At 48.6% G+C, this 26,058-nt stretch overlaps 1 protein-coding gene across 2 annotated transcripts in view; it reads left to right on the forward strand.

The window, feature by feature from the left end:
• The first annotated feature begins 1,868 nt into the window (after positions 1 to 1,868).
• SH3GL3 (SH3 domain containing GRB2 like 3, endophilin A3) overlaps positions 1,869 to 26,058 on the forward strand; it is a 118,357-nt gene continuing 94,167 nt past the window's right edge. The window contains exon 1 of one of the 2 annotated variants that reach the window (XM_058665533.1): positions 1,869 to 2,082. In XM_058665533.1, coding sequence (XP_058521516.1) covers positions 2,038 to 2,082 — 45 coding nt within the window. In that variant the 5' untranslated portion in view covers positions 1,869 to 2,037. The remainder of the gene's footprint in view (positions 2,083 to 26,058) is intronic. The other variant, XM_012929672.2, reaches the window with a different exon arrangement.

A 26,058-nucleotide genomic window follows, 5' to 3' on the forward strand; every position in this document is an offset into this window, starting at 1 on the left:
GGCATCCACATGGGATTCCAGTTTTTGCAAGGTGAGGACTTTGGCTGCTAGGCTACTATGTCGGGCCTTCAAATCAATCAATCTTAAAAAGAGAAAAGAAGGAGAGAAAAAAAAATCCATAATAATGATGAGTCAATTAGAAAAAAATTGAAGTTCAAGCAATATTGAGAAAGTTCCAAGGAGTCAGATGGCTGAGAAGGTTAAGAAAAACCACACTACTTTAAATGTAAGTGAAAGCTTCTGAAGTTCAAACATGATGCAAATATGTGCTACCATTTTGTGCTTGATTAAAAAGACAAATAACCCCAAGTAACTGAAGCAGGGCATTCAACAGTCCTACAACCATGGAAGCAATGGCAACAAGCTGCTTTAAAAACTACAAGGAGGTGCCCGGCATGATAGCCTAGTGGCTAAAGTCCTCACCTTCAATATGCTGGGATCACATATGGGTGCCAGCAGCTCTGCCTCCCATCCAGCTCCCTGCTCGTGGCCTGGGAAAGCAGTCGAGGGCAGCCCAAAGCCTTGGGACCCTGCACCCGAGTGGAGACCTGGAGGAAGCTCCTGGCTTCGGATTGGCTCAGCGCTGGCCATTGCTGCCACTTGGGCAGTGAAACAGCGGATGGAACATCTTCCTCTTTGTCTCTCCTCCTCTGTCTGTAGACTGCTCCCCAGCCTGGTTTAATCACGACATGGACACTGCACACACAGCCACATGTTAGCAAGTTTGTGGAATATGCAAAGAAAAGATAAGTTTGGGAGGCGGACTTAGACCCAGTGGTTTCAATGACATTCCACACATCAGCCGTGTCTGGGTTCAGCTCCCAGTTCCTAAAGCACAGCCTGGAGGCAGTGGTGACACTTCTAGTGATTGGGCGCTGATTCCCCGTGGGGGGTGGGGGGGACCTGCACGGAGCTCCCAGGCCTCCACTGCAGCCGCCATCACAAGCTCTTGGGCAAGTGAACCAATGGGTGCCGTCACTCACCTAAGTCACCATGATTAACTTTCCTACTGGCTGAGCTGATCTGTGGGTCCCCAAGTTCATCCCTATACCAGAAAATTTCTTGCACCTTCCAAGGCCAGATGAGTCCACCCTTAGGTGCAGGCACACTGCAGGGCCTGGCTGGATCCTCTTTGGGATGAAGTAAGTCAGGGATAAGGAATGGATCCTGGCCTGGAGCTGCCAGCTCATGGGCGTGGGAAATGGGGCGAGTGATTCACTGTAGGGAGGCCAGATTCAGGGATGATGCGGTGGACACCCTTCTGGGCTTTGGCTCCTACTGGAGTTAGCAAGGGAGCCAGGCCGACCCTGGCTTGATGAATGACCCTCGGAGGCAGCAGTCGACGGTGGGCTCAGCACACCAGGGGGGCCGAACAGATGTTTATTAAATGCAAATTACCCAGTCCCCTCAGGGTTCTCAAGTGGCCCAAATCTTTCGGCGTGGGGCGGGCACCAGGGAAAGCCGACCCTTTTTCCTACCGCAGATCCCAGTCCCGCTGCACTTCTCCAGCCCCTTCGCGTCTGTTGTCCAAGGGAAACCCGCCGGAAGAAAGCGACGTTGCTTTTGAGCAAGCCAGGTTTCGCACCAAGTCCCAAGCAACACATCCTCCCTGCCTCCCCCCAAGACAATCTCCAAGCCCGTGCCCCGCTCCTGCTCAACTAGAAGCCCCGCGCGGCTCTGCTCCCCGAACCCGAGGACCACCACCCGACGCCCGGCTTCGCCTCCCACCGCCCCGTCCTCCCGCCCCCAGGAGCTCCACGCAACAATGAGGCGGGGGCGGCCCCAGCGGCCTCGTTCGCACGCGCCGCGGCTTGTCCAATGGGCTGCGCAGGGGCCTCGGAACGCCGTGTTGCCATCTGCGTGCGCGCGTGTGTGCGAGTGTGACAGCGGCCGTGGCCGTGGGAGGCGGGCCCGGCGGAGCCCAGCGGCGCCCAGCGGCGCCGGGACCGGCCCGGCCGCCCGCTCTCCCAGCCCGCCTGAGGCGCCCCCCGCCCCGCCGTCCCCGAGACAAGCCGGCTCCGGCCGGGCGCAGTCGCGATGTCGGTGGCTGGGCTGAAGAAGCAGTTTCACAAAGCCAGCCAGGTAGGGAGGGCGCAGGGGAGGGAGGCGGAAGGGCTGAGTCTGTGGCCCCTAGAGGTTGCCAGGCCTCCCTCGGGGGGCTCTGGGTCTTTGGGGGAGGTGGGGTGACGTGGAGGCGAGGAACCGGGGACGCTCTCGCCGCTCCATTTCTTCCCGCCTCCGGGAGCGCGAGGTGAGGTGGGTGAGGGGCCTCCAGCCCTCTCCGGGCCCCTCCTCCCTTCACAGCCCAGGCCCCCCAGGTTCTACCTCAGTCCCTCTTGTTGAGCTGAGAGGGTCGCCCGCGGAGGGAGCTGCGGCGGCCTCAGGTCTGGAGCGCGGGAGCGAGTGGGCGTGGGGAGGCCTGGAGGCCCTCGCCAAAGCTCCTGGGTTGGACATGGCAGGGTCTGTGCTGGCCCCTGAGACCTCGCCTGAGTTCCCTCCGACTTAGGGTTGGGAGCGTCCCGGGGGGGGAGGGGGGCTAGTCTTGCTTCCCACCAACTGCCTCGCTCGCGCGAGCACCTCCAGGGATGCTGCGCTCTGGGTACTGGGCTGGGCCCCTCCCCGCGTGCGCGCCTCCAGATGGATCCAGTTACACCGCACCTGGCTAGCCCCGGCTGGGCTGTGAACAGCGGCCCCCTGGTCCTTCTCGCGTTGGTCTGGGGCTGGGGGAGCTAAGGATCTGTTGTGGGTCCCCAGACAGGCACATAAACAAACAGGGCCAGACACACCTCCGCGCAAGGAGACGCAGGCGGCGCCGTGGGGGCGTCGGGAGAGATGCGCTAGGAGTGGTGGTTGTGGGAGAGCGGGGAAGGAAGGGCTTTCTGAGCAGAGGAGAGAGGAAAGCAGGCTGGAAGATGGGAGGGAGGGAAGGAGAGAGAGAGAGAGAATGAATGTGTGTTTGTATCACCTGCTGGTCAGAGAGGGGTGTGTGTGTGTGTGTGTGTGTGTGTGTGTGTGTGTGTGTGTGTGTGTGTGTGTGTGTTCCACCTGCCGGTCAGAGATGTGTGTGTGTGTCCGCGCGCGTTCTACCTGCTGATCCCACAGACGGGCCTGTGAACAGCAGCTGGAGTTAGAGAATACTGATCTTTTAGCCTTAACATCATCTGCCAAGTGCTTGCCGTTCATTCACACCTCTTCTGCGAGGCCTGGTGAGGCCCTGTTTCCGGCTGGAGGTACCCGGTGGGCAGTGCAGGGCTGTTGCGGATTCAGGAGCCGTTCCAGTGAGGGCAGAGCAGTGAGTCTGTGGGAGATGTCACTGTCCCAGTCCTAGGGCTCAGGGGGTGAGGCCAGGACTGGAGTTAGACTTGTTTTTTTTGTTGTTGTTGTCTGTTGTTGTTTGTTTTTGGTTTTTAGAATTTTCAGCATAAATATTAGAGATTTTAAAAACTAAGAGTAGAGGAAAGCGGGGAAAATGCAGTGGGCTAATTACTCCAGGGAGCCCCCTCACAATCAGGGCAGATGTTTAGCTCAGAAATGGGTGAGCAGTGAGCACTGAATTCAGAAGAGGAATTCGGAAGGGGAGGAACAAGCAGAATACTGGAGAAAGATGAGTGTTGTGTTGCTAATGGTGGGAGCAATAAATGGGTGCTTTGGGCTGAGACTGGAAGCCACCATGGATGGGACAGGGCCGGAGTCCTCACTGGCTGGCCTTGTGACATTGGCTTGCTTAATGCTAGCAGGGACCACGCTGTTGTTGAACACTTTGGATGTGAACTCACAGGAGTCAACCTCAGAGGTAACCAAGACACAAGCTCCCTGGGTCGATAACCTTGGAAGTTCCTGGCGTTGGAGGAAGGCTGTGTGTGGGAGGGTCAGCCAGTTTAGCTACCCATTGTCAGACCACTGGCGGTGGAATCAACAGAGGATGGATCTAGCTTTTTTGTGCCCCCCCCCTTTTCTTTCTTACCTGAGCTGACATCCTATGTAATTTCATCTAAAAGGATAAGCTCTCTGCACTTGCCCGCCACATCTTGTGGTTAAAGTGCCCAATAGATAAATATTTAATCCATTCTCCAAGTCCGTCTAAGGAATCTTGCCATGCAGCAGAGTTAGTGGGGAACTCAGCTGAGTTCAACATCGTCAGAACACACATGATGATTCCAGATGCGGATGTTCTACCCAGGCAGCGTTGAACCAGTGAGTTTGAATTCCTTCAGCTCATCCCGAGGGGCAGGTCGGGGTGAGGAGCCCCTGGTGATGTCATTAGTGAGGTCATTCCTAGGGTCTCAAGCCTGGCTTGACGCTGAGCAGCCCTGGGACCTTGGGGAAGTGGCATGACTCCTGGGGACCTTGACTGGCTCCCTGTGAGGAGCTGGACGATTCAGACGCTGTAGCTGTGTCCTGCCATCAGTTATTGTGGCGACATCACATCGCTGAATGTACTTCATACCATTGGCTTGTTGGCTTTCCTTGGTGACAATAAAGTATGTGATGGTGTGCATGTGTGTGTGTGTATATAGCTATTGGTACTGCTTTCCCAGTTCTGATGTTTGAAAACAAACAAACGAGCATGAGAAATAGAGCAAGAGTAAGAGCTGTCTCCCATTCACTAGTTTACTGCCAAGATACCAGCAACCATCGGCACTGAACTGGGGCAGAAGGCCAGGAAAGTCATGAACTCAGTCCAGGTGTCCCATGTGGGCAGGTGCAGGGCTCTGCTCACCTGAACCATCCCCTCTGCTCCCACTAACAGGAAGCTGTGAACAGGAGCTGAGCCAGTTCGGCTAGGCTAGGCTAAATCCCTGCTCCTGGGATTCTGAAGTTCTCTCCTTCAAGTGTTGTAGAGAAAGGCAGAGATGATCAGCTGGACCTTCTGCAGAAGAGGGCTCCAGGGTCATGGCAGATCGAGATCACTTTTCTCCACAAGATAAAATCACCATCTTAACAGGGGTCTGTTTGTTGATACTTTACCTGTCTCAGGGGGGAAGCAAAGTTCCTACTGTTTGGAGAATGAAAAACTGTAAGTCCCAAGGCGTATGTCTCATTTGGGCAGCATGTGGAGACCAGCAAGAGAGAGGAAGAAGTCAACTACACTGAGAAGAATGTAAGTTAGTAAAAATAAATAAAGTGACATTTTTGCTTCAGCATTTGGGGGGCTAGAACCCATATCATCCAAGTTCATAACTGACATTCTTTCTGTTGACTTTAACAAATTATTTTAAGATATTTGAGAGATCGACAGATAGATGTTGATCTTCCATCTGCTGGTTCACTCCCCAAATTCACTCCACTGCCGGGGTAGACAGGCTGAAGCCAGGAGCCCACCACTTCATCCGTCTACATGCAAGTGGCAGGAACTCAGCGCTTGAGCCATCGCCTGCTGCCTGCCAGGACGGACGTTAGCGCAAAGCTGGCTTGGGAGCAGAATAGTGAGCACGAGAACTAATCACTCTACGGAGGGAGGCGGTGTTCCCAGTGGTGACCAAGGTTTGGTTTTTGTTTTGAGTGGCAGAGAATCTCAAAAACATAAAGAGAGTGCGTATCCCCTGGCTTTACTCCTCAGATGGCCACAGTGACCAGGGCTGAACCGGGCCAGGCCAAAACCTACTGTCTGGATTCCACTCCAGGTCTGCCCTGGGGATGGCAGGAGCCGTCACTGCTGCCCTCCTGGGGTCTGCATTGACAAGAAGCTAGAGTTTGGAGCTGGGACCAGGCATGGAATGCAGAGGGATGTGGGCATCGTCCCTGGTGTCTTAACTACTGGGCCAGATGCCAGGCTTGGCAAGAGTTTGGGAGAGAAGCCGTTGATTCTTCCTTCAGAAATAAGATACAAGTAGCTCAGAGCTGGTATTATGGTTTCTTGTTCAATGTGGTTGAATTAACAATGAAAATGCAGTGTAAGATAATTATTCCATTGACATGCTTGTCCTGTCTTTCTCTTAGTCATTTTTCTTGACAGCGCCTACTGTTTGAGGAAGAGGCTGGGACCACAGACCACATCTCTGCACTTTGCCCTGGACACTGCGCACGTAGCTGTGTGCTTTCTGAATCTGGTCCTCTGGCCTTGCAAGGCACTTCTCCCACATCCTACATGCATACAGTTTCAGTTCCATCTCTGCCTTTCCCCGTCTTTTTTCTTGAGACAAACCATCCTTGTGGGCTGCGTGTTAAATTCCCTCCTTTTTGCCCTAAGGGAAAGGGAAAGCCCCAGCACAGCTTTTGTGGGTCACACTCCCCCCCACCCTGTCTCCCTGATATGTGGTCCAGAAAGAACACCAGTGGTCTCGGGCCTGCCGTGAGCTCTAGAGTCATGGACAGCCAGGCTAACCATTTATGGATAAGTGCTTCACAGAAGGATATTCTTTGTAAATTGTGAGAGTCTCCAGGGAGGCAGTAAAACGTCTCGTTTCGCTTTCTCGATAGAGGCAACCATCAGGATGCATTTTGCAAAAACCCATACCGAATCATTGTTTCTCTTACATGTGTCGGAAGATATATTAAATCAAAAACATTTTTGCTTCTTTCTGTGGAAGTTGTTTGCTAAACGAATCCCTACATCTCTGTGGTTTTCTTTCTATTTCTTTTTTAATGTCAGAGCTGCTAGGACAGAGACTCAAACTAAATTGATATTCACTTTTCTAGTTTCTGAAGGATGTAATAGAAGCCTAAACACTTCTTTCCACTGGTGATGTTTCGGTTTTGTAGAGTAACAGATTTGATTTGAAATTCCAGTCTGAAGAAAGGCCTGCCCTCTGCTAGTTTTTCAGATTGATTTTTCAGGCTTATTAACAAACTTAGGGTATGTTATACTCCCCAAAGTTAGGTGTGTTTGTGTGTGTGTGTGTGTGTGTGTGTAAATGGGGGCATGTTGGCGTGCTTGACCCAAAAACTAACTGCCATCAGCAGGGTTGACAATGCTACTTTATTAGGCTGAGGAGGAGGTGAACATATTCTGAAGATTCTGCAATAGGTAAAATGTGGATTTTACTTTTCAAAGTAGACTCTTGGGAAAGTGTTGGGAGGCTAGGATGGTCTGGGAGAAAACTAGGGATGAAATGGCGGGGGTAGGGGGCAGTTCTTACAAGTCCGACATTCATCCTCTTTCTTCTTTGCCATGTGTTCCCAGTCAGCTCACCTGTTAACATTCCCCAGAGTCCTCCTCGCTTGTTTTCACCTTGTGACCTTCCTGAGTTCTGGCATGTTCCTTCTGACTTTTTCTTACTGATTGATTGATTTGAAAAAGCCCCCAAATAGCCAGGGCTGGGCCAGACTGAAGGCAGGAGCTTGGAATTCCATCCAGGTTTCCAGTAGTGAGCTTTCCAAAGCATGTTAGTAGAGAGCTGGATTAGAAATGGAGCAGCTGGGACTGGAACTGGTGTGCATAAATAGGCTGCAGGCGTTGCAGGAGGGCAGCTTAACTGTCTGAACCACAAAGCCAGCCCCGCTTCGGACTTGCTGGTCCTTTGGATGCAGGCATCTCTCTCCTGGCACTGGATGATCGCTCTCAAACACTGAGGCCGCTGAGCACTTGGCCTTGCCACTGCCCTTCGTCTGCGGTGGAGGCTGCCACTGCTTCTGACTTGGGCCTTCCCTAGCGAAGATGTTAGCCGAGTCCGCTCTTGTACACACCTGTGCTGTTTCACTTATGTCAGCTCACAGTTCTGGGGCTTCAAAGCCCAGGACTGGTGGCCTCATTTTGTTAGTGCTGGGTGATGTCATCCTTGCTGGCCGAGTCTCTACATGGCACAGCGGGTCCCATGCCTATGCCTGTGGTTCAGACCATGCTGTTCTGCTGGCAGATGGTTTCAGACGCACAGAGAATAAACCCACGCTTTTTGTCTGGGCCGTGTGCTTCAGCTAAGCTGACCTCTTTTGTTCCCTTCCTGGACTAAGGTTTGGCCCTCTTCGGGCCCTTTTTGGTGGCTGTTCCCTTGGCCTGGCAGGCCATGTGCTTTGATCCTTGCCAAGTGCTTGCTTCTTGTCTGTCAGAGACCCTCCCAGCTTAAAGGTCATAGCTTAAAGGAAATTGGCCTGACCATGCAATTCAAATAAACATTGATGCTACCTAGCGTGGAATCCAGTTTTTCTAAAACTCTATCATAAACATGTCAGTGTTTTGGTTACTATCTTTAAATATAGTTGATTTCCTATATGACCCCATGTACCTTTTTAAAAATAAATTTTCCTTTTTTAAAAAAATATATATTTTTATTTTCATTGAAAAGGCAGATTTACAGAGAGAAGGAGGGACAGAGAAAGATCTTGTTCCATCCTCTGGTTCACTCCCCAAATGGCTGCATGGCTGGAGCTGAGCTGATCTGAGGCCAGAAGCCAGGAGTTTCTTCTGGATCTCTCATGTGGATGTGGGATCCTCCCGGCTTTCCCAGGTCATCAGCAGGGAGCTGGGTGGGAAGTGGAGCAGCTGGGACACAAACTGGCGGCCATATGGAATCCCAGCACATGCAAGATGAGAATGTAGCCAGTTGAGCCATTGCGCTGGGCCCAGGCCCAGTGTACTTTCAAGTTGCACTTTTTGTTTGGAGATACTTGTAGAATTCATATGAATTACAAGAAACATTGGAGGACTTCTGTACCTTTTACTGTTTCCCCTCATGGTCACATCATGGTCACATGGTATGCTGTCAACAGGCACAACAAGATAGGGAACAGAGCCATCAGTACAGGGTCCCCTCAATAACCACACTCATTTGTCCTGTTCCTAATGCTAATTTGTCCTCTGTTCCCCTACTCTGGCATTATGGAAATGTTACATACAGACAGACTCATACAGTTTGTAGTTTCCCTTGAATTTTTCAGCCTGTTGTTGTAGAGCATCATCCCAAGTTGGTGTGTTTATCAAATGGGTTGTTCTTATTTCCTGAGAGAGGTATTCCCTGGTGCAGGTGGAATACAGTTTGTGCAGGCATCTACCTGTTGAAGGATGTCAGAGTTTTTTTTTTTTTTTTCAGTCTGGCACTGTAATAAGCAAAGCTGCTATGAAGAATTACACACAGGCTTTTGTGTGAATGTATTGCGTGTGTCTCTCTGGGATAAATGCCCGAGAGGTCATATGTGTTACATGTTTAAAGATGCTGGCAGCTGTTCTTCTGGGGAAGCCATGTCATTTCACCTTCCGGCCGGTGAGCTGTGAGTGTTCCCTTTTCCCCACATCCTCCCTGGCATTTGTTGTTACTGCTTTTTATTTTATCCATTCTGGCCTGTGTGTGGTGATAGCTCTTTGTGTCTTTAATTTGCATGCCTCTGATTGTTGGTAATGTTGGATAACATCAAACATCAAATGAGCCATGTGTTCATTTGCTTTTTGTGTCATACTCTCTAGCGTGAATTGTCAGTGCATATTTAGCCCACTTTCTTATTGGATATATATATATATATGCATATATATTATATATACACACATATATACATCCATATATACATATATATATGTAATATTGAGTTCTGAGTTCTTTATATGTTATGACTTCTTTGTTGGATATGTGATTTGCAAATGTTTCTCACCTAGTGGTTATAACAGCCCAGCACTTTTTCCAGGACTCCTGGATGGGCTGGGACACAGCACAGCCCATGTCATCATTGTGTGTCCTCTAGTTTCTCTTCTGTGATATGGGATCCTTGCACAAGTTTAAGGCGATGTCGTGACTGAGTTGGGACAGCTGCTGCTGGTATGGAGTATTATTTAGGCTACTTTAAAACAGGATGGAAAATTACAGCTTATGGGCCAACTGTGACCCCATCCCCTCCCCTTTTTTTGAATAATTTATAAAGTTGGAATTTCTTTTCATTATTTTCAGAAACTTTTTGTTAATTAATTAACTCTCCCATCCATTGGTTCACTCCTCATGTGCCTGCACAAGCTGGGGTTGAGCCAACCATAAACCAGGAAGGAACACTGAACTCAACCCAGGTCTCCCAGTTGGGTGCAGGATACCAGGTAGCTGAGCTATTACCATGGCATCTCAGAGTAAAGATGAGCAGGAAAGCCAGGCCTTGAACCCTGGCATTCCAGCATGGCACGTGGGTGCCCTAAGCAGTGTCTCAACTCCCTTGTGCCAAAGATCCCGTCAAGGTCTTTTCTTTTAATGGTTAAGAATAAATAAAAAAGGAGGAACGGTTATTTTTGTGATGCGTGATAATCCCATGACATTAAACGCTCCACGTTTATAAAGTTTGATTGGAACACAGCCAAGCATTCACTCGTGTCTATGTTGTCTGGGCTGTTTTCTGCCCCAAGGGCAGGGTTGTTGTGACAAGGGGCAACGTGGGAGTGCCACGTCTGTCTAGCCCTTTCTAGACGCAGTTTGCCTGCCCTGCTATGACCTGCACGTCTAGGGAATGGACACGTGGTGACCCACCTGTATTTGGACAGCATGCTGGAAATGGTTGGTTTGAGCAGGCAGTTCCCTTGTGCGGCTTTTGGAGGCTTTCTGTTCGCTCGACAATCCTCATTTGTCGTGGTGACCTGCCTGGAACACTCTCCCCTTGTGCTGCAGCAAACTCAAGGACTTGTGCCTAGGAGTCCCTTCTGCCAGTGACTCACCCAGCGGCCACACCTCAAGCCCTCCCATTCACATCTCACAGATGGGAGCAGGAGGTCCAGGGTGAGCTTCCTCCATGGGGCTGCCCTGGAGGGAGGACTCAGGAAGTGGGGCTCGCTCTCCTTTGCTGGGCATTTTTTTTTAAGATTTATTTTCATTGCAAAGTCAGATATACAGACAGAGAAGAAGATGTTCCATCTGATAATTCACTCCCTAAGTGGCCACAGTGGCTGGAGCTGTGTCAATCTGAAGCCAGGAGCCCAGAGGCTCTTCTGGGTCTCTCACACAGGTGCAGGGTCCCAAGGCTTTGGCCCATCCTCAACTGCTTTCCCAGGCCACAAGCAGGGAGCTGGATGGGAAGTGGGGCTGCCGGGATTAGAACTGGTGCCCATATGGGAACCTGGTGTGTTCATGGTGAGGACTTTTAGGTGCTAGGCTACCGTGCCAGGTTGCTGGGCATTCTATATGCCTAGTCCTTGCCGGGGATGTCTGACCCTCCTTGCCTGGCTTTCCTCTGCACCCATCATCTTTCCCCTGTTGTCTTGGTGATGCCAGCCTCATGTTGTTTTCTCCTTGGCTTCATTATGACAGCATCCCCATTTGCTTTCCTTGCCGGCTCTCTTCTGTACTTTACCCACCTCCCAAAAGTGATGCTGGAAGATGATGTCATTTTGCTGTGTCCCTTGCCTCCTGGCCGCGACTCAGATAAAATGTGTATTTGATTGAGGAGCCATGTTCTGTGGATCAGCTGCGGTTAACCTGTATTATTTTGAACAACGACAGGGCACTGCTTTCCTTCTGTCAGGGCCAGCGTGGCTTGCACGTGTTCCATTGGCATTTTGGAAGTTCCATGCAAAAATTACAGGAGCCAGATGGTACCCTTTTAAGTTGCCAGACGTGCACACTTGAAGAAATGTGGTGCACTTTTTCTCCTGGAGAGGCATAGAAGCTGGATTTTTTTTTGGAAATGGCAATCGGCTGCAGTTGTCCAAATTGAAAGGTTCCTCGGAGCTTGGCATCAACATGCAGAAGTTTAGTAGTAGGAGACCAGCACAGATTAAAAACTTTTTAAAATTAATTTATTTTTTTGCTGGGGGAATGGAGACTCTAAGGTTGACTGTGTCAGCAAATGGACATTGGAAAGGGTTCCTCATCCTTGGATCGGTGAGATTGACAGCATTTCAGAACTATCTAAACCACTTGGAGCATGTGCCACATTGGAACCCTGGGTTGATATCAGGTGGCTGTTCCCCATCCCTGGGTACTGGGGTGATTGGGAGGTTGAAAACAGTGATCACACCCACTTTTCCCTAACCCTTGATCCTTCCTCTCCCCATCAACTATGCAAACATCATCAAAATAAACATTAAAAATTGTAAAAAGATTTATTTATTTTTTGGAAGGGGCAGAGTGGCAGAGGGGGGAGCGAGAGAGAGAGCTTCCATGATTTTTTTACTCCCCAAATGCCCGGCACAGCCAGGGCTGGCCCAGACTGCAGCAGGGAGCCAGAGCTCTGTCTAAAGTTTCCATACAGGTAACAGGGACCCACTTGCTTGGGTCATTATGCAGCCATCTCCCAGGGTCATTGGCAGGAAGCTGGATCAAAAGCACAATGTCTGGGACTGGCATTCTGATACAGGATGCGGGTACCACGAGTGGCAGTTTAGAATGCTGTGCCACAACACCTGTGCCCCAGCAGATTTTTTTTTTTGAAGGGACAAATAATTTATTCCTGTCAGACTACTGATTTGTTCCTTTTGGACCCTTTGGGCTCCTCTTGGGCAGTGAGGGCTGTGGGCATGAGGGGGCTGGTGAGGGAGCTGGCACAGGTGCCGCGGCATGAGCAGGAACCGCAGACCAGTTCACAAACCATCACTGAAGGGACAAGATCTGGTCACTCTGAGAGCATAATGCTCAGGGAAACCTGAAGATTCCAGAAAGGGTTGGACACATTGGAAGACGCCTGCTGGGTTTGCTCACGGAAACTGTAGACCAGCTCTGGTCAAATATGAGCACAGAGATTCTGGACTCTGTAAGGATCGCAGGGGCACGAAGAATAAACGAGCAGGCTCCAGAAGAGAACTCACCCACAAAAGACTCTGCAAGTCCCAATCAGCACAGTTCTCAACCGGACCCCTTTATAGCGGTGTGAAGGGGGAGAATTCCTTTCTTGGCAGGTGAAAAGGTGCCGGTGTTATTTGCTTGAATTGTTTTGCAAGAGAGGACTTGAGAAGCCAGGGGCCCGGGACAGCAGGGCATGAGGTGGGCACTGAATTTCCAGTCATTCGTGAGTTTTGCTGCCCTGGGCTAGCGTGTCTCTCCTCCTGATATGTCAATATGGTTAGGACTTTATCTAGTTGTATTTGGCTTGGGTTACATGAAAACTGGCAAAGACAAACAAAACAAACCACAAAAACAAACAACAACAACAAACCTTCTTGGCAACAGGAAGTCATGCAAAGAGGTTTGTTCTCTCTGAAAGGTTACTGGGATCCATTAGGATGGCAGTGAGCTTTAGGCCTTTGTATTGTACATAGGATTCTTAAGTGAATATTGGTATGTTGCAATTCTATTTGCAAGGCAGAAGCGGAGAGAGAAAGAGAGAGAGAGAGACAGATCTTCCACCTGCTCACTACATGCTCACATCAGGTAGGACTAGGCTACACTGAAATTTGTATGAACCCACCCATACTCCATTCCGTCTCTCCCATGGGTGGCAGGGACCCCGGTACTTGCGCCGTCATCCAATGCCTTTCTAGGTGCAGTCACAGGAAGCTGGCTTGGAAACGGAGTAGCTAAGACTCAAGTGAGCTCTCTGATATAGCACCTGCTTTTGTCTGAGGGTTGTTTATACACTAAAGGATTTATCTGTTCTTTCGTATTGTTGTTAAAAACAAGTGTTCGTTGTAAGCAGATGAATGTGCAGTTTGCACTGTCTTGAAGGAAAGCCACTTTTACAGATTCTGTCACATGGGAACGATGCTCTTGGATGTGTTTTTTTCTGAGAAAAAGTAGTGCAAAAAGCTACCAGATGGGACCTTTCCATTGGTGGTGGGGAGGGAGGCACATTTAATTTTCTCATTACAGAGTGGCCTAATGAATAGGGCCAACCAGTTTTCATTTATTGCCTGAGAAAATAAGTGATTCTGTTAGGCATTGAGCCTCTCACTGATGGTGTTTTAGGAGTGCTGGCTTGCCATTTGCTGTCCCACGGTAGGTCTCGCCATGCTTTTGAGTGGGATTGTTTAAAAACCACGTTGCTTTGATTTGTATCTGTTGATTTCACATCTGTCCTGTCAGCCCAGTGGGCAGACAGTGACAGATAGATGCTCGCATGAAAATGGGCTTTTTTTGAGAGTGGACTTGGCAGGGGCAGTAGGTGGCCCGTGCTGAGCTAGGAGCTTATTCAAGGGCACTGAAGCAAGGCTGGCTTTTAAAGGCGGAATGAGGAGGATTACAAAGTTTTGAATTAATTATCCTTGGCTGCAAAAATCAGTAATGAAGGTGAATCAGGCCGGCTTGGAGAGGTGGTTGCTGGACACACATGCTTGGGGGTGTTTTCTGTGTTAGCTACGGTGGTTCTTACCCACCAGCCACATTCTAGCAGGGAATTTTGGCACAGTTCTTTTTTTCTTTAAGATTTGTTTATCTATTTCTATTGGAAAAGCAGATTTATAGACAGAAGGGGAGACAGAAACACAGATCTTCTGTCTGTTGGTTCACTCCCCAACTGGCCACTACAGCTGAAGCTGAGCTGATCTGAAGCCAGGAGCCAGGAGCCTCTGCTGGGTCTCCCATTGCTGGTGCAGAGTCCCAAGGCTTTGGGCTGTCCTTGACTGCTTTCCCATGCCACAAGCAGGGAGCTGGATGGGAAGCTGGGTCACCAGGGTTAGAACCGGCGCCCACATGGGATCCTGGCATGTGCAAGGTGAGGACTCAACCACTAGGCAATCACGTTGGGCCCAACTTTTTTTAAAGATTCATTTTATTTTTATTAAAAAGTCAGATATACAGAGAGGAGGAGAGACAGAAAGGAAGATATTCTGTCCGATGATTCACTCCCCAAGTGGCCACAACGGCCAGAGCTGAGCTGATCCAAAGCCTCCTCCCGTCTCCCACATGGGTGGAGGGTCCCAAGGCTTTGGGCTGTCCTCAACTGCTTTCCCAGGTTGCAAGCAGGGAGCTGGATGAGAAGCTGGTCTGCTCGGATTAGAACCAACGTCTATGTGGGATCCTGGTGCGTACAATGGGCCCAAATTCTGCCACTGTTCTTATTAGGTTGAATCAGCAGGACTCTAGTTCAAATTCCCTGCTGCTCCACTTCTGATCCAGCTTCCTACTTATGCACTTGGGAAAGCGACAGAGAATGGCCCAAGTGTTTGGGCTCCTGCAGCCACATGGGCAAACGGGGGGAGTTTCAGGCTCCTGGCTTTAGCCTAGTTTAGTCATGCGTGTCACAGGCCTTTGGGAAGTAAATCAGCGGATGGAAGATCTCTCCCTCACTTTCTGTCTCCATCTTTGTCTCTGTCTCTCTAGAACTCTGCTTTTCCAATAAGTAAATACTTTTTTTTTTCAAAAATGAAATGGAATTAACAGTTGTTCCTTTTGGTACAAAAGTACTCTGAAATTCATGCAAATGAGAGGTCCTTTAAAAATGCGTAATATATGACAAAAATATGCATGGATTTCAAAAATCACACCAAAATCAAAATATCTTTAACTGTATTTTCCGAAGACTTTCTGAAAGTCCCCTTATAGCTTCTGTTCTTGATAAGTGTGTGTGTACTTGAAATGTTTTCCTAATCAAAACAGAAAACAAACCCGCCAAGTAGGTAAAGAGTTAACCTCACGGACCTTTCGGTTTAAATGTAAATGAATGAAAATGAGAAATTAAATGTTCGAATTCTGCTTTCATCCGTGTGTCCTTTGCACAGTCACGTTGCCAGGCTGTGGCTGTCACACCTGGCAGCTCAGATCCTGCCCCACATCCCCACAGACACAGGTGGAACATCTGGAGTGAACACTGCTCTCCTTGTGTCCTGCCTTTGAGAAAGCAGGAGGATTAGTGTATACCTTTCTCCACACTCCATCTGCGCTGGCCAACCATGTGTCCCCTGCTGACACCAGATGCATTAAGTACTTTCTTTGAAGAGCAAGCAAGAGGTGTGTTGGGTGTGGTAAGACGATGCGTGAAATGCCGACATCCATGTTGAAGTGCTTTGGTTTGAGTCCCAGTTCCAAGCCTATTTCCAGGTCCCTGCTAATGTGGGTTCTGGGTCTCTGCCATCCACATGGGAGCCCCTGGCTCTAATGTGGCTCAACCTCCACCATTGCAGGAACTTGGGGAATGAACCCGGGGATAAAAGTAGAAATCTGTTTCTCTGTGGCCCATCAGGGGTCTATAGGAAGATGGCTCATTACTTGATTACTCAGAGTTCCCCTAAGCCCTTCAAACTAGAGTCTGGTAGCCAAATGGTACCCATAGAGCCGATCATCAAAAATGGATTTTTAAAAAATGTTTATGTGAAAGGCAGAGTTACAAAGAGAGGGAGGTACAGAGGAAAGAGCGAGATCTTGCATCTGTTGGTTTACTGCCCAGATGACCACTGTGACCGTGGCAGAGTTAGGCTGAAGCCGGGAGAAAAGAGCTTCTTCAGGCTGCAGGGACTCAAGCACTTGGGCCATCTTCTGCTGTTTTCCCGGGTGCATGCACAGGGAGCTGATGGGAAGTGGAGCATGTGGTTGCTGGCATTACAGGCTGCAACTAAACCATTTACATCACAGCGCTGGCCTCTGGATGCTGAATCTTGTAACCTAGGATCTTGTAGGATCAGCCTGACCCTTGTACCATTCCCTTGATTGAATTAATCTTCAGAAAGGAGTTGACTTGTTGTTGTCAAAGTGGACATGGAGGAGCAGCAAGCCGAGGGTAACTGTGGGCAGAGACAGACTGGGGAGGCAGACTCAGGTTCATCGTTGTCATGGCCTGTTTGAACCTGAATCTCATCAAAGATCACTTGTTACATTTAGTTGCTGTGTCTCTTCAACATCTCTTTTTTTTTAGTGGAGCTGAAATATACCTGACACCATCCATCATTTCGAAGTGGAAAATTCTGCGTCATTTAGTAATTCACAGTTTTGTCCAGTCAAGGTCTCTGTATAGTTCGACAGCATTTTTACCTCCCAAAATAAAACCCTGTGCCCTTCAGGCAGTGAGTGCCTGTCCTGACCATCTCCAATCTCTTTCCCACGTCTGTGGGTTTTCCTGTTCTGATAGTTTCACATAAACAGAACTGCATGATAGATGACCCTCTGTGTTTGACTCCTTCCACTTTGTATGATGTTTTTTAGACCCAGCCATGTTGTAGTGTGTACCGTTACTCTGTGCATTTTCACAGCTGGATGCTTTCTCATTGGAAGGGATTCAGCTCTGTGGTTTGCTGCTGTGATGGTCACTGGAGTCTTCCCATCTGTTTGCAAGCAGTGAGTGGCGAGTAGAATTGTCCTAGTCAGTTTGAGCTGATGTAAGCAAGCACTGCCTAGCCAGGTGGCTTAACCAACAGTCGGTTGTTGCTCACAGTTCTGGGAGTGCACCTTCTGAGTTTAAGGCTCTTCAGTTCCTAGCTTGCAGGAACTAAGGCAGCTTGTTGCTGTGTCCTCAAAGGGAATGAGAGAGAGAGAAGAGAGAAAGATTTTTTTCTATGTGCTAGTTTGCTCCCTGAATCCTCTCAACACCCAGAGTTGGGCCAGGCTGAAACCAGGAAGCTGGGACATCGTGTGGATCTCCCATGTGGATGGTAGGGACTCAAGGATTTTCAGGCTCATTATCTGGAAGCTGGATTGGAAGTGTATAGTAGCCAGTGTATAGTAGCCAGGTACCTGGTTAATGCAGGCATCCTCAGCGGTGAATTAATCTACTGTGCCATGATGCTTGCCATCTGGCTATAGTTTTTCTTTTCTGAGTAGATATTTTTTCTCCCTCAGTTTTTTGTTTGCAGGTGGGTGGGGTCCATGGATACATGGGTAGGTAGGTGGATAGATACATGGATAATATATAAACAGACAGATAAGTAGGTGGGTGGCTGGCTGGAAGGATGGATGGATGGAAGGGGAATGAGTGGTGGGTAGCTGGGTAATGGGCAGATAATGTATACACAGGTGAATGAGCAGGTGGTTGGGTTGATGGATGGGTGGATGGATGGACAGATCAAGGGAGCCAGTACACTGTCTTTGGCTGGGAAACTGGTCAGAAAGGGAGAATAACTTTGTTGATGGCTGAGCTGTGGTCCATAGAGGAATGCTACAAGTCTGGAACAATACCCACCATAGGTGTAGGCGAGGCAGGGGAGGGTGCTGTGCAGACAGGAAACCGATGCTTATCTCCTCCACCCAGAAGGGACCCAGAACTTCTGTGCCCCTGACATGTAAACACTGCCACTGGGCTTCTTTGTGGATGATTTTGAGAAGCAGGCTAAACTCTCACATGAGCAGGGTCACCCTCTCTAATTCCTTTGCTTTTTGTTACATATTGTTCAAGAGTATTTATAAGACCATGTTCCCAGGCCTGGCGTGAAGGCTTAATAACTTCCCCTTGCCAGCGCTGGGATTCCATGTGGACACCAGTTTGTGTTCCAGTGACTCCACTTCCTATACAGCTCCCTGCATGTGGTCTGGGAAAGCAATGGAGGATGGCCCAAGTCCTTGGTACCCTGCATCCTCATGGGAGACTTGGAAGAAGCTCCTGGCTTCAGATCAGATCAGCTCTGGGTGTTCCAGCCATTTGGGGTGTGAACCAGTGGATGGAAGATATTTCTCTCTGTCTCCCCTTCTCTTTGTAAATATGCCTTTCCAATAAAAATAAATAAATCTTAAAAAAAAAAAACAAAGACAGTGTTTCCAGCCAAGGAGTGCCCTAAGCATGGAGAATGCTTTGAAGTTCCGAGACAAGTGGCTGGCATCTCTACTGGCTTAGCATGTAAACCACCTGTGCCTCGGCTGCCCTAATTGGCAGGTGATGGGTGGACAGGTGTTGGGAGGTGGTGTTGAGGAAGAAGTGTGAACTTTACAAACCCGCCTGCATCAGCACAGATGCAACGCAGGAGCCAGCGGATCTTAGCAGCAGAAGGTAGGGAGCATGAATGGTGGGGAACCTGTGCCGAGCCAGGGAAGGTCCAGGCCCTGCAGATACGGAGAAAAGCAAGAGCCACTTCCATGGACATCACTGCTGCACAACAGCAAGTTCTTGATGACGTCACTGAGTTGGCCCCTTCTGTTAGAGGCCAGGCACTCACCGTCATATGTCTGATCAATGAAACCTGACATATATGCTGGGAGTTGTCGGTCTGGAAAGGTGATGATTAAAATTGCATCGCAGTGGAGGTCAGGAGGAACTACCCACAGTGGCCAACAGTCCCTGAGCTCCCACGGTCAGTGTTTCTTAGTGCATCACTGTAGCATGGACTGCAGTCTGGGGAATGTCATGGGTAGGACAGTGCAGAGGAACTTAGACAATTATCCAAATCGCAAGGAAGCTCTTTCCCAAATGCTGTGATGAAAAGCCTTCACCTTGGGGGTGGGCGTTGTGGGACAGCAGGTTGAGCTGCCTTTTGAGAGCACTAGTTTGAGTCCCAGCTACTCCGAGTCCCATCCAGCTCCCTGCTAGAGTGCCTGGGAAGCAGTGAAAGAAGGCCCGAGTGCCTGAGCTTCTGCCACCTGCATGGCAGATTTGGATGGAGTTCCTGGCTTCAGCCTGGCTCCGCCCAAGTTGCTGTGGCTATTTGTGGAATGAACCAGTGGGTGGAAGATCTTTGCCCTGATTCTGTTCCTCTACCTTTCAAATAAATAATTCAGTAAATGAAGATCTTCACCTTGTCAACATTGTCAAACATTGCATTGGATTAAAGTCTCTGAACATACTTTTACCGTCCATCCAAGGACCTTGAATTGTTCTTCAGTGTGCGTTTCATATGCATTCGTGTGCATTAACACTTTGCTACGAAATGCCTGTAGAACATGTAGAGAATCTGGAGTTTGCGCAACTGCAGATTCACACATCCAAACCCCAGAGTCCGAAATACACACGGGTGTTGTGTCGCTCTGATGCACACGCCGATTTCTCAGGAGCTTGGCATTTGGAAGGTGCTGGAAGATGTGGAAAAATAAGTGCAGTCTTCAAATGTTTGCTGCCAAGACACAGCAAACCCTGCTCAACATTTGCAAGGCCTGTGAGTGACAGCCAAGCCTCCGTGGTTCACTCTGGGTTTGTCCGGCTCTGTACAGCAGGAGGAGGAAGTGGGTATGCTTGCTGATGGAGCTGCAGAGTTGAGGAACATAATCCAGCAGTGGCAGGTGAGCTCAGTAGGTGTGAAGCCAGGCTCGGCGGTCATCATTAGAAGCTGGTACTTCCTGAAGTCATGCAAGAGGACAGCTACAGAAAGCAGAATGGAGATGCGAGCCTTCTTCTGCGTAGTTTGTAGACAATACGGAGGATGGGGGACTCATGAACACTGTAGGGATGTGGTCCGCCGGATTTATTTATTCTTTGTTTGACTATAAAAATTTGTTTTATTTATTTGACTAGGACATACATATACAGAGAAAGAGAGAAGGGACAGAGCGATCTTCCATCCTCTGGTTCACTACTCAGATGACCTTATTATCCAGGGCTGGACCAAGCTGAAGGCAGGAGCCAGCAACTCCAGCTGGGCTTCCCTCGTGAGCCATCTTCCTCTGATTTCCCACACGCATCAGCAGGGAGCTGGACAGCATAGGAGCCCCTCATCTCTTTCTTTTCTTTATTGATGGACGTCCAACAAAGCTTGTCTCCACCTATGGCTTCCTGTTCCTCCCTCAACTCAATGAAACATGCCGTCCCCTCCCTCCCTCTGTAGATCTCCTTCAATTAAGGTCACCAAAATCTTCCTAAAGGACAATTGCAGTAGGCAATTTGTGCATTCTGGTTGCCTCCTTCTGGAAGCTTTCCCACCACAGCTCACTGCTGGTTAAACACTGTCTACCGTGTGAATTTTCTGGCCTTGCTTTGCCTGGCCACTTGTCTAGAATCAGGTGCATTAAGTACTTGCCTTTGACCCTTAGCTTACTGTCTGGGGGAACGCCATGGTTCTTAGGACAACCCCTGTGTCCTCCCATGAATAATTCCCAGTCTGCTTTTCTGCCTCCTAACATTTCTCAGGAGGTTAAAACAGCTTACCTGGACATCTGGACTTGGGCACCTCCTACAGAGCCCAAATCGGTGTGCAATAAAAACCAAATCCATGCAGCAAACTTTCTTCCTGACTTCTGTGTCTGGGAACATCTTAATTGTTGCACAAAGGACTGTAGAGCTTTGGTCCAGATCCCCTGAGTAGCAGGCTGAGTTGGTCCAGGTGAATGCAACATCCCCGTGTCTCAGTTCCTAGAAAATCAACAAACCTGCTTCAGAGGATTGATGTGAAAATGGAATTAGATACTGAAGGTGAAGCTCCTAGGCTGGGGCTCAGTTCATAGCAGCTCTCACCCTGTTTTGTTATTGTCGTTGTAGTCCCTGGCCCCTTATGTGCTCATAATCTAGGTATCTGTGGCCGTTAGATGTCAGCCCCGCATTCATATTTGGGTGCCTTGCCAAATGTCCACAACAGCCGGAGCTGAGCCAGGCTGAAGTCAGGAACCAGAAACTCTTTCCTACTTGGGTGGCAGGGTCTGAGCCAGGTACATGCAAGTCTGATTTAGTTACATCTACTAAAAATTCCCGCAGCAGTGTTTGGAAATAAACCTGAAATGTCTCACATGGCTGCATGTCTTTTGTACCTGTGGGCCTCCCTTGAACCATCTGGTCAACCCTCTGGACCAGGCCCAGGTCCCGTGTTGCTGCTAAGGTAAGGTTCTACATCCACGTCCTTCACAAAGCTGCTGAGTCATTTCCTGCTGCTCTAAGAAATGTTCCCTTGGTTTCCTTCATCTCCCTCCCGCTCCTCCCTAGTAACATGGGAAAGGGAAATTGATTGCAATTCATACAGACCTTGCTTCTCAGGATTCGAAATTTGTTTGTTCCTTGGTTTCTGATATCTGAGAGATCAGAGAATACTCAATATGTAATTCAACAAAGTCACAGATGTAGAAAAACAAACAAAAACAAAAAAAAACTTCAAAAAACTTGATTCTGTTTTAAGCTTTTTAAAACTCCCAAATCTTTAAAAATGCATTTGTAAGTCTAACAAGATGTGCGTGAAAACATTTTTCGTTATTTCTTGGAGCAAGGATCTGTTGATAAATTGAACCCAACTAATCTTTCAAATAATTGATACCATGCCTAAATTCTGTTAATTTCCCCTTGAACACTTAGGAAATCTATATAGTTACAAGTTCAGCCACGTGATGGTGATATAGCTTTTCACTCCACAAAATGAGTATAAACGGATGCAGACGAAGAGGTCTGCAAAGTGTCTCTCTTTATCAGTACTCCTTGTTACAATTATTGTAACGAATAGAAAATCATTCCTAACCAGGATTTAACTCACTTCTTTATCCCATGATTATCGAACCAAAAAATGCAGTCGCTGTATTGGGACAATTTGTGGTTACTCCTCCAGACACTGGGAACTGCTACATGGTGAAGCCTGTGTAACTGGCTGGAGATTGGGATGTGAACTCAGAGTGTAGGTGGACCTTGCAGAATGATTCCATCTCAGCTGACACTGGATCAGCACGTCCCTTGTGTCATCAACAGTCACCAGTCCTTCTTCACCATGCTGCTTCCCAGGGGGGTGGATGTGGTATATGCCTGGGCAGCTAGATGGGCCTGCATGAGCTGGAAGTTGCTGCAAGATCCCTGTATTTAATTTTATCTTTCCACTTGTCAATTAGAATGTCCTGGGATGCGCTTGCTTCATCTGGAACCTACAGGAGGTCTCCATGAAAACAGGCATGTTGCGCTCCATATGGAACTGGTGAAGGTGCCGTGGAATTCCCAGGTGCCTTCACACCGATAAAGGTACCACCTGCTTTGTGGCACAGCCCTCTCTGCTGGGAACCACAGCTAGGGAAGCAACACAGGTGCCCTCTCTCTTCTTCCCTACCCCTCCTTTGGTCCATTGCCCTCCCATGCCATGTATTTCACTAGCTCACCTTGGAGTAAATGTTATCGCTTTATGCACCTTAGATGTCTCTGCACTTAGCAGTCTTATCTTTCGTAAGGTGAGATCCTGGAGTAAGATGAATAAACCCATGCCTCCATCAGGGTCTCATCCAACATCATGAGCCATTTTCTTCAGCAGACTGGCGCCTTTTCATGAAATAACACAGCTTGGAAAATGCCACCGATTTGCTAGGGTCTTGGGTTTTGGTTGCATTTTCGAGATTTTATTTCAGTCTCCCCATTCTGTGCCTAGGGGCTGATGTGGTATTGCTGTGTGAGTCCTTCTGTTTGTTCTAGACCCCCGTGTACTGGAGGGATGTTTATGCACTGGACGCAGGATGCAGGGACACTGGTGAAAACACCAGTGATGGCTTGCTTGCGTGTACTGCTGGCGTCTTTCTCATTGCTTACCACCCTGTGCTCTCAGTCTCTAGGCCCAGGGCAGGGTCCTGGATACTTAACATTTGCTGAGTGAGGAGGAGCTTCAGTTTGTTTGAGCAGACTGGGTCTCTGTAAGGACTGGGTTGTCTTACTCTTTTGCTGGAACCTGGCACAGACTGAACCTGAATTGTGATAGTTACTTCTTCATGCACGCGAATGAGTGAGCAAGACCCACATTGCTCACAGTGATGGCTGATGTACCTGTTAGCAGTCAGGGCTCTGCTTATGCAGAGGTCCAGTGTGAGTCCAAACCTCCTCCTGGGTCTCATCACCTCTCTTCCCTATTGTATTCTTTTCTAATCTCTTCCCCAGCCGCATCTGGGCTGGCGCTTCACTAGCAGAGCTGAGTGCCAGCAGGGTCTTCTGGCCACACACCCTGTGGTACCCTGCTCTCCACCACTGGTCTTGAATGAAATGCTGCCCCAGGTCATAGGCCCAGCTGCTTAACTCCCTGCCCTATAGCTGAATGATGCAACCCAGAAGTGTTGGGTGTGGGCTCTATGGGGTGAGCCCTAATCAAGGGTAGGACCATAGGAGGAACTGGTCAGAGCAACCTCCCTTCCGTTCTCTGTCCCAGCCTCTACTCCTGGTCTCAGTGTATCCTTGTAGCTTGTTCTGAAAGATATGCATAAATTCTGGGATTTTGAGGGGCCTGGCTACATCACTGCAATTCGATTTTTCGACAGCTTATGCTACCAATGTCCTACAGACCAGGAAGTGTTACCCTTCTAATTGCTTCTGTGTGATTTTTTTTTTTAAAAAGCACTTCCAAGTTGTCCTAGAACTCTGCAATTCTTTGAGGGCCAGTAGTTAGTCATCCTGTGTGTAGCATAGATTATGACTTTATGAACTTAATGAAAAGCAAATGTCGTGTATTTAGATCCTTATCTGAAGGAAAATAGCACAGTTTACAACTTCATAATGTTTATGAGAGAAAATGGCTTGTATTTCAATCACTGAAAGAAAATGTACTATAATTTTTGCACCTTCGATATATAAGGAAAGCAAGTAAGGAAGGCTACAGTTTATATTGTAAGCTACCTCTTTATTTTGGATTTGTAAAGTACATCATAATGTAGTTTTTGAACCAGTGACTTTCTCCCTTGACAATTTTTAAAGTCATTTTGCTAGTCATGGTCATGTCTAAGCTTGGGAAGGTTAGAAGGGATTTCAGGTGTTACAGGTGGAATGGGCACAGAGATCTGCGTGTTCATGTTCATGTTTGGGTGCCGGATCTCACTTACCCACCCTAGTCTGGAAGATCTATCCTTTGGTTAACACACACTGGCTGAAGGCTCAGTTGTAGGAAAAGAAAGAAACACAATGACCCATTGGAAAAGTAGCTATTTTACAAATAATGTTAACCATAGTTATTTTGCACGCATGTAAATATAAACACCTAATAATAATAGCTTATTAGAGAATAATAGAATATTGTTTCTGGGAATAATGGAAACCTTTAATAGCATGATGCAAGTTGTCACAAGATATGGCTATGCTCTTAGACCAAATGGCAACTGCATCTATATTACACTTAAACAAAAAGATTTATTTATTTTTATTGGAAAGGGAGATTTGTGGAGAGAAGGAGATACACAGAGAAAAATTTTCCATATGCTGGTTTACTCCCGAAATGGCCACAAGGCTGGAGCTGAGCCAATCTGAAGCCAGAAGCCAGGAGCTTCTTCCAGGTCTCCCATGTGGGTTCAGGGCCCCAAATTTTTGGGCCATTCTTCTCTGCTTTCCCAGGCCACAAGCAGGGAGCTGGATGGGAAGCGGAGCAGCTGGGACACAAGTCAGCATCCATATGGGATCCTACACTTGGAGATGGAGGAATAGCCAATAGAGCCATTGCACCAGCCCAATACATTATGGCTTCTTTCCAAGGCTCTACTTCCCTGTTCAGGTGTGTTTCTCCCTATCACATGGCTATGGGTGTGTTTCTCCCAGTCACAGGGCTAAGGGTGGAGACCATTTAGCAAGCATAACCATCACCAGTGACCTATTTTCCTCGGGTTTGCCTTGGAACTGTGGCTATAGGGGTTGAAGAAGGTGGCCCAGAATAGGTGAGTGAGTGCCAGGCATAAAACACACAGGGGGAGACAGGGCAAAGCTGCATGGTCCCCACATCTATCGTCACACACAGCTGGGGTCCTGTTGGCTGTTTCCTGCTTCTCCTGGATGAATGCCTCACGTCTGGGTCTGCTGAGCCCATTGACAGTGACATGTGTGAATGAATGAATGAGGAGCTGTGGGCAAGTGAATAGGCCTGAGGTTTTCCCTGCATATTCCTTGCTCAGTCCTTCCCACCTGTGCCTATCCAGTCTTTGCAGTGGCTGTTTTTCTTGTGAATGTGGCTGAGCTTCCCACATATATCCCAGAGGCTTTTTGACAAGAGGCTAGAGTGCCGCCTATATTTCCTCAGAGCAGTGGCTCAACTGTCTGCTCTTTCATGACGGTGGTTTGACCACGATCTGACTCCCAAACTCATGCAGAAATGAAACCCTGAAATCTTGTTAAGGGTACCAAGCAGGTGGAAGCAACCACCTACTGTGATTTGAGGTGGAGGCTCCTGGGACGGGGGGCGTGCTGTCCAGAAGGTGGTTCTTGTGGGAGGGTTGGTTATACAAGCCTGGGTCAGGCCCAGCATCCTCTCTGCTTTCTGCTTTACCGTGTGAGCCCTATTGTGTGCATGCTCCCCCACTGCCATCTCCACTCTCAGCAGTCGCCAAACCAGCGGGGCTACTCAACCTTGGGATTGGACAGCTTAAAACCATGAGCTTGAATAAACATCTTTTTGACGCTTAGAAGCTTGTCTCGGGCACTTCATTGTTGTAAGAAGCTGACTATTCTGCTCAGGGTGTGTGATGCTTCCGTAGTGATGGTGTGTGATGACCACCACCCGTGAACTTTCTTCCTTTGGATTGC

This window comes from Ochotona princeps, chromosome 6 (genome assembly GCF_030435755.1).
Source record: "Ochotona princeps isolate mOchPri1 chromosome 6, mOchPri1.hap1, whole genome shotgun sequence".
In the NCBI taxonomy this organism is placed as follows: domain Eukaryota; kingdom Metazoa; phylum Chordata; class Mammalia; order Lagomorpha; family Ochotonidae; genus Ochotona; species Ochotona princeps.